At 39.0% G+C, this 13,729-nt stretch overlaps 1 protein-coding gene across 2 annotated transcripts in view; it reads right to left on the bottom strand.

Moving 5' to 3' along the window:
- LOC117511297 (endoplasmic reticulum mannosyl-oligosaccharide 1,2-alpha-mannosidase-like) overlaps window positions 1-13,729 on the bottom strand; it is a 69,255-nt gene that overhangs the window by 37,259 nt on the left and 18,267 nt on the right. For both annotated transcript variants that reach the window (XM_034171323.1, XM_034171321.1), the window contains one exon: window positions 4,664-4,772. In XM_034171323.1, coding sequence (XP_034027214.1) covers window positions 4,664-4,772 — 109 coding nt within the window. The remainder of the gene's footprint in view (window positions 1-4,663; window positions 4,773-13,729) is intronic.

The following is a 13,729-nucleotide window of genomic DNA, read 5'->3' as shown; positions in this document are numbered from 1 at the left end:
CACGATACCCCATAATGACAACATGGAAAAGGTTTTTTGTTTTGTTTTTTTAGATTTTTTTATTTATTTAATTAATTTAATTTAAATTTATAAAAATAAAAAAAAATTTAAAAAAACTACGAAGTCACATGTACATAAGACTATGAAAAACAAAATTCTCTGGTCTGATGAGACAAAGATTGAACTCTTGGGCGTAAATGCCAGGAATCATGTCTGGAGGAAACCAGGCACCATCCCTACAGTGAAGCATGGTGGTGGCAACATCATGCTGTGGGGATGTTTTTCAGCAGCAGGAACTGGGAGAATAGTCAGGATTGATGGAAAGGTGAATGCAGCAATGTACAGAGACATCCTGGATGAAAACACAGCCAAGATATCAAAGGTGTGGCTTCAAGACAACTCTGTGAATTTTTCACTTTAATTCAATTTATTTCATTTATATAGCACCAAATCACAAAGCTGCCTCAAGATGCTTCACACAAGTAGGGTCCAACCTTACCAACTCCTAGAGCAAGCACACAGGTGACAGTATTAAGAAAAAACTCCCTCTGATGATGTCAAGGAAGAAACCTCAAGCAGACCAGACTCCGAGGGGTGATCCACTGCTTATGCCATTCTAACAGTTAGAAGGCTTTCACAAAGTTTTCACCAAGGTGAAGAAACAGGAAACAGAAAAACCAGAGTAGCATCACAAACAAAGTGTATAATTGAAATGAGTGCGCAGTCATTGGTGCCGCAGGCAGGGGTCATCCAGCACCCTGAGGTGTAGGGCCAGTACCCATCATCACGTTATCAGTGGACCTGTCCTCGTGGTAGAATAGATATTCCAAAAGCAGACTGCAGTGTGCTGCGTCAGCTTCAGCCATGGCATCTTGTGGTCAGCCCAGCCCCATGTGGAGTGCAGCTGTTCGCCTTGTGCGATGTGCCTCAAACAGAGAGAAAAAGGGCCGAAACAGTCAGCTGAAAAATCTGCACCTAAGGTATAGTTCACCAGCTGTAAATTGACAGGGAAGCAGAGAGAATATTAAAGGTAATTGCCAGCCGTTAGCCCTAAGCTTCACTAACAAACCAGGAATGTAGACTGGTTTGTGAACAATATTTGAGGGAAATGGTGTTTAGTTGCTAATAAGATGAACAAAAGGGAAAGAAGCATAGTTCTATATTATGCCAGCCATACGAAAGGGAAAATAAGTGTGTCTTAAGTCTGGACTTGAATGTCTCTACAGAATCTGACTGTTTTATTGATGCAGGGAGATCATTCCACAGAACAGGGACACAATAAGACAAAACTCTATGACCCGCAGACTTCTTATTCACCCTGGGGACATAAAGTAGTCCTACACCCTGAGAACACAAAGCCCAGGCCGGTACATAAAGTTTAATTAGGTCAGCTAGGTAGGGAGGTGCCACTCCATGAATAATTTTATAGACTAGTAGCAGACCCTTAAAATCTGATCTCACAGGGACAGGAAGCCAGTGAAGAGACACCTGTCAGGATTCTGGCAGCAGCATTTTGAACCAATTGGAGACCCCTAATGCTGGACCGTGGTAAACTAGAAAATAGAACATTGCAGTAGTCCAATCTAGAAGAAACAAATGCATGATGAATCAGGGTATCAGCAACAGCCATAGACAGGATGGGACGAATCTTCACTATATTTTGTAGGTGGAAGAAAGCAGTCCTCGTGATGTCTCTAATGTGGAGGTCAAAGGACAACGTATGATCAAAGAAAAGAAAAAGAAAAAAAAAAAAAATCACCCCAAGGTTCCTCACGCTGTCAGTGTGATGTATGACACATGAGCCTACAACCCCTGGCAATAATTATGGAATCACCGGCCTCGAAGGATGTTCATTCAGTTGTTTAATTTTGTAGAAAAAAAGCAGATCACAGACATGACACAAAACTAAAGTCATTTCAAATGGCAACTTTCTGCCTTTAAGAAACACTATAAGAAATCAGGAAAAATAATTGTGGCAGTCAGTAATGGTTACTTTTTTAGACCAAGCAGAGGGAAATAAATATGTAATCACTCAATTCTGAGGAATAAATTATGGAATCACCCTGTACATTTTCATCCCCAAAACTAACACCTGCATCAAATCAGATCTGCTCATTAGTCTGCATCTAAAAAGGAGTGATCACACCTTAGAGAGCTGTTGCACCAAGTGGACTGACATGAATCATGGCTCCAACACAAGAGATGTCAATTGAAATAAAGGAGAGGATTATCAAACTCTTAAAAGAGAGTAAATCATCACGCAGTGTTGCAAAAGATGTTGGTTGTTCACAGTCAGCTGTGTCTAAACTCTGGACCAAATACAAACAACATGGGAAGGTTGTTAAAGGCAAACATACTGGTAGACCAAGGAAGACATCAAAGTGTCAAGACAGAAAACTTAAAGCAATATGTCTCAAAAATCGAAAATACACAACAGAACAAATGAGGAACGAATGGGAGGAAACTGGAGTCAACGTCTGTGACCGAACTGTAAGAAACCGCCTAAAGGAAATGGGGTTTACATACAGAAAAGCTAAACGAAAGCCATCATTAACACCTAAACAGAAAAAAACAAGGTTACAATGGGCTAAGGAAAAGCAATCGTGGACTGCGGATGACTGGATGAAAGTCATATTCAGTGATGAATCTCGAATCTGCATTGGGCAAGGTGATGATGCTGGAACTTTTGTTTGGTGCTGTTCCAATGAGATTTATAAAGATGACTGCCTGAAGAGAACATGTAAATTTCCACAGTCATTGATGATATGGGGCTGCATGTCAGGTAAAGGCACTGGGGAGATGGCTGTCATTACATCATCAATAAATGCACAAGTTTACGTTGATATTTTGGACACTTTTCTTATCCCATCAATTGAAAGGATTGTTTGGGGATGATGAAATCATTTTTCAAGATGATAATGCATCTTGCCATAGAGCAAAAACTGTGAAAACATTCCTTGCAAAAAGACACATAGGGTCAACGTCATGGCCTGTAAATAGTCCGGATCTTAATCCAATTGAAAGTCTTTGGTGGAAGTTGAAGAAAATGGTCCATGACAAGGCTCCAACCTGCAAAGCTGATCTGGCAACAGCAATCAGAGAAAGCTGGAGCCAGATTGATGAAGAGTACTGTTTGTCACTCATTAAGTCCATGCCTCAGAGACTGCAAGCTGTTATAAAAGCCAGATGTGGTGCAACAAACTACTAGTGATGTGTTGGAGCGTTCTTTTGTTTTTCATGATTCCATAATTTTTTCCTCAGAATTGAGTGATTCCGTATTTGTTTCCCTCTGCTTGGTCTAAAAAAGTAACCGTTACTGACTGCCACAATTTGTTTCCTGATTTCTTATAGTGTTTCTTAAAGCCAGAAAGTTGCCATTTGAAATTACTTTAGTTTTGTGTCATGTCTGTGATCTGCTTTTTTTCTACAAAATTAAACAACTGAATGAACATCCTCCGATGTTCGGAGGATGTCCGCCGGTGATTCCATAATTTTTGCCAGGGGTTGTAGGTTAAGCGTTAGCTAGTCAAACTGATCTTGATGTCTCACTGGACCAAGAACCATCATTTCAGTCTTGTCTGAGTTTAAAAGTAAGAAATTGCTAGACATCCAGCTTTTCACTGATGCAAGGCAATCTTCTAAGGATTTTATGTGGATGACATTACCAGCAGTTATCGCCACGTACAACTGAGTATCATCAGTATAACAATGAAAAGTAATCCCATAACGCCACAGTATGTGCCCAAGAGGTGCTATATAAAGGGAGAAAAGCAGAGGGCTTAAGACAGACCCCTGTGGAGCCCCATATTTCATGTCATTGAGGTTAGAGGTAGTATTATTGTACAAAACACAATGAAAACGACTGGTCAGGTATGTCAACCATGCAAGGGCATTCCTAGTAATCCCAAAATGATTCTCCAGCCTATCAAGTGGAATACGGTGATTCACCGTATCAAATACAGCACTAAGATCTAACAGCACCAGAACCATAGTGGTGTCTGAATCTATTGCAAGCAGAAGATCCTTCACCACTTTAGTGAGAGCTGTCTCTGTGGAATGATATGTTCTAAAAGTAGACTGCAGTGACTCAAAAAGATTAATTTTAGAGCAAAATGATAGATCTGATATCGGCCTATAGTTTTTCTATACACTAGGCCCTAGGGTCAAGATTAGATTTCTTAGGTATTGGATTAATCACTGCAGATTTGAAACATTTCGGAACAGATCCAGAGGTTAGTGACAGATTAATAATTTCCAACACAACAGGCCCAAGAGTGGGCAACAGGTCCTTAAACAGTTTGTCGGTATAGAATTGAATAAGCAGGTTGTGCTTTAAGCAGAAGATGCAAGTTCCATCAGCACGCCCAGTGAAATGACATCAAATTCGGTAAATCTAAGTGATGTATCAGTGATGGCACCCACCTCGATAACAGGGTGTAGTGACACCTGATGTTATGTATTTTCTTCTCTATGTAATAACCGCAATAGAATTGCTATAAATTGTGTTGAACTTCAAACTGAATCTTCACTTAAAAAAAAAAAAAACAATTATTTGAAATGTCTTTAATTTTTAACAGCTAGCACCCAAGAGGTTCTAACAGTGTGACAAAGGCCAAGACTGACAGGATATCATGGGAGGCATTTCCCATACAAGGGACCTTACCTTTGAGGTGTTTGGTAAGAGAAGGATAGGATGCAAGTCCACAAATCACTAGGAGGACTACAATGAAGAGCAACAGGCAACGCTGCAACCTGGACAACTGCTTCCATTTCTGCAGACAGTAAAACACAAAGACAGAGAAATGCTTCCATCACAGGGTTCCCCCTACCATTATATAGGCCAACAGGCTACTGGTGCAACACTGGAGGGCACCTGGCCTGAAATTTTCATACACTATTAATAAAGAGAGTCATGGAATAGCTGCTAGGAACAATTCTGCTCATATTTGTTGCTGTGAGTACATGTTTGTCCTTTGTCTTCTGCCATTTTCTCAGTCAGGATCTAGTATGTATTTGCATCTTGATTTGGCAAAAACGTTTACGATGAGTGACTTTCCAGCATCTATAACAATGTGAATCTAGGACCTTCTGGCTGTGAGGCAAGAGTTCCAACAACTGTGCCAATGTGTTGCTCATCTGTGATGCTGCAAGTAGTAAAGTTAAATGTGTAAAGCTGATGGGTGATTCTCACGAAATCCAGATTTAAAAGGACTCCAACTTCAAAATTTTCAAAAGACATTTGAAGACAAATTTCCAATTAAGCATCTAAGATTAATGTCTGAACTTATATTATTTGACATTGTTTTGGGAATTTTGTATAAAATTACAGGTATTTTAGATATTGAGTGCAGAGAAAAATATCATTACCGCAACATCAAATCACATTAAATATATTGTTACATACTTTTATTTTTGGTTATTTTTAAAGTGGGTTATTAAACACTTATGTCAAGATGTATATACTATGCCTCAGGAAAGATTACTTTGTTATATTTCTAAATTAAAAAAAAAAAAAAAAAAAAATTTCTCATTACCGCAAGATACCTAATGATTTATAGCATTTTTTTTTTGGATATTTGACAACTGACAAATATAATGTTTTTTGTTAAAGAGATTAAATAAGTAATCCTATAAATTGTATAAACAGAATTACAAACTAAAAACAATTTTATAATTATTAAATAATTTGCAAATAAACACATATTGCGGTAATGACAACAGTGTTTCGGAAATGAAATTCACTGTTTCGGAAATGAGACTCAGTGCAACACATTCATAGATCAGCAATGATTCATATTTAACACAGAATGGCACTATTTATAGAATATATTTTTATAAACAAAAACATTTCCATTCAATTAATTTCATTCATTCAATTCATTTAGTTGTATATTCAATTATGAATCAGTTGTATAACATACAATGAGTCAGTCACACAACGTACAACAATTAAGCAAAAACAGCAAGTAAACAAGTAATTTCAGTGTATCACAATCATACAAACACACAACATTCAGTGTAAAATAGAACAGTAATGAATCTTAACCCATTTTTTATTTAGAACTATAGATTTAATGGAATAGTAGGCCAATTCATTTATGTACACCTTTTGTGTTTTGCCCACATATCAGGCAAAACACAGAAATGGCGGGCAGAGGAGGTGACAGGAAGTGGTTCCGGAATTATGTCCCTAATGTAGTACCAGACCCTTTCTCCCGGAAATCTTATGCTTGGGACAAAGAACCGGTTTTCCTCAGCACAGCTCATGGTGTCAACTTCATATTGGCCAACAGTGACCTGTTTTTATAAGTAAAACAAAAACATCTTTAAAAGAGTGGCTTGATCGAGCATTTGCAGCACAATATTAGAACTGGACTGACTAAGCAAGTCTAACAAGAATTAAGATGTATTTTTCCATTGATATAGAAATCTTGAAAGGAAATTCACCTGTGTAACTATACCAGGGAACAACTCTGCATCATATTCAACTCGGAGCTACTGTCCAACCTCTATGGTAGCCTTGGCAAAGATGGTTTTGTGAGAATGTCCTAAAAGTGAAATTAACTTATTTATTAACTTATCAAACTTATTTATTTATTGTAATATTTAATTTACCTTATCAACCTTTGACTTACTCAATGTATTTTCATGGTTTTTTTTTTTTTTATAATTATTGTATGGCCTTGCCTTACAATATGGAGCGCCTTGGGGCAACTGTCTGGAGGAACCAATTCAATGCTCTCCTTAATTTTTTCCTCTGACACCTTGTAGAGAGTCACAGATGAATTATTTTGTAGTCGGTCAAATAGAGAATCAGCATCTGGAATGCTGGTTTCATGAGTTTCATATCTGCCGAGTTTTTTAAGGCCCCACGAATGCCGTCTGGTGCACCTTTTCCATGTGATGCCTCTGTGAAATTCCATGTTATCCACTGAAACCCATGCATGAACGGCACAGTGTAGGCCAGATAGAACGAAGTCTTGTTTCTATAATGAGAGGTTGGGCCATCTGATATAATGTAATGTAATATATATTCAATTCCTGATACTACATTACATGTAATGCAAGTGCTACATAAAAAGGGAGCACTAGTGACCACTGCTGGAGAGTTTGTAAAAACTATATATATATATATATATATATATATATATATATATATATATATATATATATATATATATATATATATATATAGCAGTTACAAACTCTCCCGCAGTGGTCACTAGTGTTCCCTTTTACTTTTTTATTAAGAGTTTTAGACAAATATCATGTTATATCAGAAACACACACAGGTTTATACATGTATACATCTATTTCTCACTACCGCAACCTGTCCTCAAGTGTTGCAGTGTATGATAATGCTGTTGTGGAGTATGAATGACCTTGAACTTTCCTGCGCTCTTTCAAGGCACTATGAGGCCTAGCTAAACTTTACCCAGCTGTTTATATTTAGACCATGATGAGGTAAATATTAATAAGAATTTTTAAAAATTTAAAATGTTAAATGTTAAAAATGTTGCGTATCGGTAATGAGACATGAAAAGTCATGTAGGCACTCAAACAAATGAACTTTCAAATTTTATTTGGAGAGAAATAAAATGAGGTGCTTACCTGGTGGCCATCTTGGGTGTCACTGGAAATTATGTCCCCCCCCCCCCATTCAGAATTTCTTGATTATAAAAGTTCCTTGTGGACTTAAATGATGTTTAAAAATTGTTGCGGAGGATGAGAAAATTGGTGGTGGACAAAGTTCTTTTCCTTAAAATTTTCACTTTTTTTTTTTTTTTTTTTTACAAATCAATCAATCAATCAATCAATCAATTTTTTTATATAGCGCCAAATCACAACAAACAGTTGCCCCAAGGCGCTTTATATTGTAAGGCAAGGCCATACAATAATTACGTAAAACCCCCAATGGTCAAAACAACCCCCTGTGAGCAAGCACTTGGCGACAGTGGGAAGGAAAAACTTCCTTTTAACAGGAAGAAACCTCCAGCAGAACCAGGCTCAGGGAGGGGCAGTCTTCTGCTGGGACTGGTTGGGGCTGAGGGAGAGAACCAGGAAAAAGACATGCTGTGGAGGGGAGCAGAGATCAATCACTAATGATTAAATGCAGAGTGGTGCATACAGAGCAAAAAGAGAAAGAAACACTCAGTGCATTATGGGAACCCCCCAGCAGTCTAAGTCTATAGCAGCATAACTAAGGGATGGTTCAGGGTCACCTGATCCAGCCCTAACTATAAGCTTTAGCAAAAAGGAAAGTTTTAAGCCTAATCTTAAAAGTAGAGACATGTTTATTTACTGTAACTATTTGTAGTATAACATGCACTGAAAGTTTATCATGTTTATTTTTATTAAGTATTAAAATTAGTATTTCGAAGAACCTAAATTCAGTAATGGACTCGTTGCGGTAATGAGAATTATACTATTAAATGTGAAAAAACAACAAAAAATATTTTAATGATGGTCACTTTAAATCATGTGCAGCATAGCCTGTAATGATATGTTTGTAACTGTATCCTTATAATTGTGATCGCATTTACTTTGATTGTCAAAATGCTTCATGCCACCAAGTAAATCTGATTTCATGAGAATCACCCTGATACTGCCAACTCACTTTTGTGGATGTCCTTCACAAAAAAAGCACTTCAATGTAAACACAGCAACACAGCAGACTTTTACTAGTAAAACTACAGCATCATTGCAGCACAGGATGTCTGATTTAACAACACTTACCAGACATCAGCTAAAGTCCAACATTACTGAAGGTTTTCCTAAAAACAGATGAACTTTTGAACAAGTATGTTTTCTCAGGAAGCAGTTTAAGAAACATGCATATCCAGAGTAGTTTCTATCACTTGTCACCATGATGGCAACTTTTGTCATGAATCCTGGCAAATGACCACCATCAAGGATATCCTGAAGGAAACACCATATTATGCAATAGTTCCTGCAAGATCCAGCCATCAGAAAAGGTGGAGCCTCTTCTATATCATAACTATTGGGGAAGCCATGGGGATGAATACACCTCAGTAGTTAGAAAAAGCGACCTAAAGATCAGCAGGTTCCATCCCAAATTGTGGCCGGGAGTCAAACTGTGTTTGATCAAGACATTAAAGCCCCAAAAACTGCTTGACCTTTGGATAAATTGCTCCTAACAACACAAATGTGGGGAAAAAAAACCTGTCAAAGTAGTGTTGGGGAAGCTACTCTGCACAGTGAGTTGCTTCAAACCTGCAGATTTGTAGTTATAACAAATTTATATTTCAGGTTTCCCCAAATCGACAGCTATTAAAACACTGAATTTTGTGTGGTGAGTTGTAAATATCAGTAGCATTAAGAAGGAACTTTCCTTTTTTTATTATATATATTTTCCATGGCATATGTACCTATTGTATCACTTGTGCATTAAAGCACCTGTAAGACAAACTTTACCTCTAAAAGAAATAGTGGAACTTGAATTCCCCTCAGGTGTCAGAGTAGCAGCACCACTATGTCGTACACTGTGTCACTACATCAGTACCTACCAGGACTCCACTGAAAGACTGAAACATGAGACACGTTTTGTTGTTTAGAAACCGCATGTCACAAATATAGTGTTACACGTGTGATAAAGAAGGATAAAGAAAAAAGGTTCGAAATGAGGACACCTGACTGTAGCTGTAGCCTGAAGCTGCAGTCTGCTCATTCTACAGGAAAAACCAGAACCACAGCAGTGCTGCCACTTTCCAGAGTTTCAACAGGCCTTCTGTAAGTACTGATGCTGATAAACTCGCCATCTCTCTCTTAGCGTTCTCCATGTTAGGAGTGTTTAGCTGACTGAGCGCTGCCATTACAGTATTCAGGGGCCTAACTAGAGGGACATATTTGGTGGTTAAATTGTTGTTGGATTACTGAATACTTTCAACCAAAATTCAAACTTCTTCAATTTCCAGCAGCAGAGCTGAGAACTCCTCTGTTTCCACGTCTGTGCCACCTCACCATGAAGCTGTGACTGGTGATAAAACAAACAAACAAACAAACATGGCTGAGTGATATGAGAGAGCCTGTAAGGAGGACACGAGTGAGGGAAGTCACCAAAGATACCTATGACAACTCTGAAGGAATTACAGGTTTCTGTGACAATATTTGGACTGCACATTCTCTCTACTGACAGCCACAAAAAGCCTTTCAGGACTGTCGTTTGCATTGGTGGCTTCCCTCCCTAGTAGTAGAGAAGCGTGAATCTTCGACTGGACTGAGTCCAGTCGAAGATTCAAGCTTCTCTACTATGAAATCCACCTGGACAACTGAGAACCTTCACAGAAACTTCCCTCCCTAGTCTTGTTTTTGTGCACTCAATTTTTGAGACCTGGTTAGACAGATAGTTTACTCAATATAAGTACAGGAGCAAGAACACCAGGTCTGCATCTGTTTTACACACTTCTTTTTCTTTCAGCTCTCACTATTCCAAGAAAGCCAGATCAAAGGGGGGTATGTAATGTTGCAGTGCCGTAAAGCAGTATGCGATTCTTTCAAGGCTCTCATTCAAAGGACACAGAGTCAATGTCCCTGAAGTTGCAAGGCTGGTTTTGTGCTACGAGATGCTTGGTGGCGAGCCTCCACTCTCTTCAAAACAAGTAATTTAAGCCCACTTTACACAGGATGGCAACAGTTGTGTGTCTGTTGTGAGGTTTTAAACATGCATGTTCCATAGAGGTGACGCAAAACTGACATGGAGTTTGTGCGCTACAGATGACATCACATTTCCACGGAGATCTGCAGCTTTTTTGGCATACGAGGTCTGTTAGAAAAGTATCGGGCCTTTTTATTTTTTTCAAACACCTGATGGATTTGAATCACGTGTGCTTGCATGAGCAAACCTTGAACCTTCGTGCACATGCATGAACTTTTTCACGCCTGTCGATTGCATCATTTTCTGGTAAGCAGCCTTTGTGTGGGACGTGAGCAGCGGGCTCGGCGGATTTTCATTTCAAGAAAAAAGACGGAACGACTGGAGCAGCGCCGCATCAAATTTTGCCAGAAACTGGGCGACAGCCAGGTGGAAACCATTCGGATGATTCAGATGGCTTTCGGTGACTTTTCAGTCGTGTGACTATCCGAGAAATTGTGGAAGAGGTGGGCATGTCACAGCATGTCCTGTGAGACTTCAACATGAAGGTGCTTTTGCGCCGCCGTCAGCAGCAGCATAAATTTCACCGCCACTCTTTTCATGGCCAAATCTTCTGTCACACTGGAATGTGCTGAAAAAGTGCTGATGTCCACCTCTTCCACAATTTCTCAGATAGTCACATGACGGTCCTGCATCAATCAACTCAATCAACTTTTTTCTTATATAGCGCCAAATCACAACAAACAGTTGCCCCAAGGCGCTCCATATTGTAAGGCAAGGCCATACAATAATTATAAAAAACCCCAACGGTCAAAACGACCCCCTGTGAGCAAGCACTTGGCAACAGTGGGAAGGAAAAACTCCCTTTTAACAGGAAGAAACCTCCAGCAGAACCAGGCTCAGGGAGGGGCAGTCTTCTGCTGAGACTGGTTGGGGCTGAGGGAAAAAACATGCCGTGAAGGGGGGCAGAGATCGATCACTAATGATTAAATGCAGAGTGATGCATACGGAGCAAAAAGAGAAAGAAACAGTGCATCATGGGAACCCCCCCACAATCTACGTCTAAAGCAGCATAACCAAGGGATGGTCCAGGGTCACCTGATCCAGCCCTAACTATAAGCCTTAGCGAAAAGGAAAGTTTTAAGCCTAATCTTAAAAGTAGAGAGGGTATCTGTCTCCCTGATCTGAATTGGGAGCTGGTTCCACAGGAGAGGAGCCTGAAAGCTGAAGGCTCTGCCTCCCATTCTACTCTTACAAACCCTAGGAACTACAAGTAAGCCCGCAGTCTGAGAGCGAAGCGCTCTAATGGGGTAATATGGTACTATGAGGTCCCTAAGATAAGATGGGACCTGATTATTCAATCAATCAATCAATCAATTTTTTTTATATAGCGCCAAATCACAACAAACAGTTGCCCCAAGGCGCTTTATATTGTAAAACCTTATATTCAAAACCTTATAAGTAAGAAGAAGAATTTTAAATTCTATTCTAGAATTAACAGGAAGCCAATGAAGAGAGGCCAACACGGGTGAGATATGCTCTCTCCTGCTAGTCCCCGTCAGTACTCTAGCTGCAGCATTCTGAATCAACTGAAGGCTTTTTAGGGAACTTTTAGGACAACCTGATAATAATGAATTACAATAGTCCAGCCTAGAGGAAATAAATGCATGAATTAGTTTTTCAGCATCACTCTGAGACAAGACCTTTCTGATTTTAGAGATATTGCGTAAATGCAAAAAGGCAGTCCTACATATTTGTTTAATATGCGCTTTGAATGACATATCCTGATCAAAAATGAGTCCAAGATTTCTCACAGTATTACTAGAGATCAGGGAAATGCCATCCAGAGTAACGATCTGGTTAGACACCATGCTTCTAAGATTTGTGGGGCCAAGTACAATAACTTCAGTTTTATCTGAGTTTAAAAGCAGGAAATTAGAGGTCATCCATGTCTTTATGTCTGTAAGACAATCCTGCAGTTTAGCTAATTGGTGTGTATCCTCTGGCTTCATGGATAGATAAAGCCGGGTATCATCTGCGTAACAATGAAAATTTAAGCAATACCGTCTAATAATACTGCCTAGGGAAGCATGTATAAAGTGAATAAAATTGGTCCTAGCACAGAACCTTGTGGAACTCCATAATTAACTTTAGTCCGTGAAGAAGATTCCCCATTTACATGAACAAACTGTAATCTATTAGACAAATATGATTCAAACCACCGCAGCACAGTGCCTTTAATACCTATGACATGCTCTAATCTCTGTAATAAAATTTTATGGTCAACAGTATCAAAAGCAGCACTGAGGTCCAACAGAACAAGCACAGAGATAAGTCCACTGTCCGAAGCCATAAGAAGATCATTTCTAACCTTCACTAATGCTGTTTCTGTACTATGATGAATTCTAAAACCTGACTGAAACTCTTCAAATAGACCATTCCTCTGCAGGTGATCAGTTAGCTGTTTTACAACTACCCTCTCAAGAATCTTTGAGAGAAAAGGAAGGTTGGAAATTGGCCTATAATTAGCTAAGATAGCTGGGTCAAGTGATGGCTTTTTAAGTAATGGTTTAATTACTGCCACCTTAAAGGCCTGTGGTACATAACCAACTAACAAAGATAGATTGATCATATTTAAGATTGAAGCATTAAATAATGGTAGGACTTCCTTGAGCAGCCTGGCAGGAATGGGGTCCAATAAACATGCCGATGGTTTGGACGAAGCAACCAATGAAAATAACTCAGACAGAACAACCGGAGAGAAAGAGTCTAACCAAATACCGGCATCACTGAAAGCAGCCAAAGATAACGATACATCTTTGGGATGGTTATGAGTAATTTTTTCTCTAATAGTCAAAATTTTGTTAGCAAAGAAAGTCATGAAGTCATTACTAGTTAAAGTTAATGGAATACTCAGCTCAATAGAGCTCTGACTTTTTGTCAGCTTAGCTACAGTGCTGAAAAGAAACCTGAGGTTATTCTTATTTTCTTCAATTAGTGATGAGTAGAAAGATGTCCTAGCTTTACGGAGGGCTTTTTTATAGAGCAACAAACTCTTTTTCCAGGCTAAGTGAGGATCTTCTAAATTAGTGAGACACCATTTCCTCTCCAACTTAC

The sequence above is a fragment of the Thalassophryne amazonica genome, chromosome 5, assembly GCF_902500255.1.
Source record: "Thalassophryne amazonica chromosome 5, fThaAma1.1, whole genome shotgun sequence".
NCBI lineage: Eukaryota > Metazoa > Chordata > Actinopteri > Batrachoidiformes > Batrachoididae > Thalassophryne > Thalassophryne amazonica.
The sequence above is the reverse complement of the archived record's forward strand: the minus strand, read 5'-3'. Positions and strand labels throughout refer to the sequence as shown.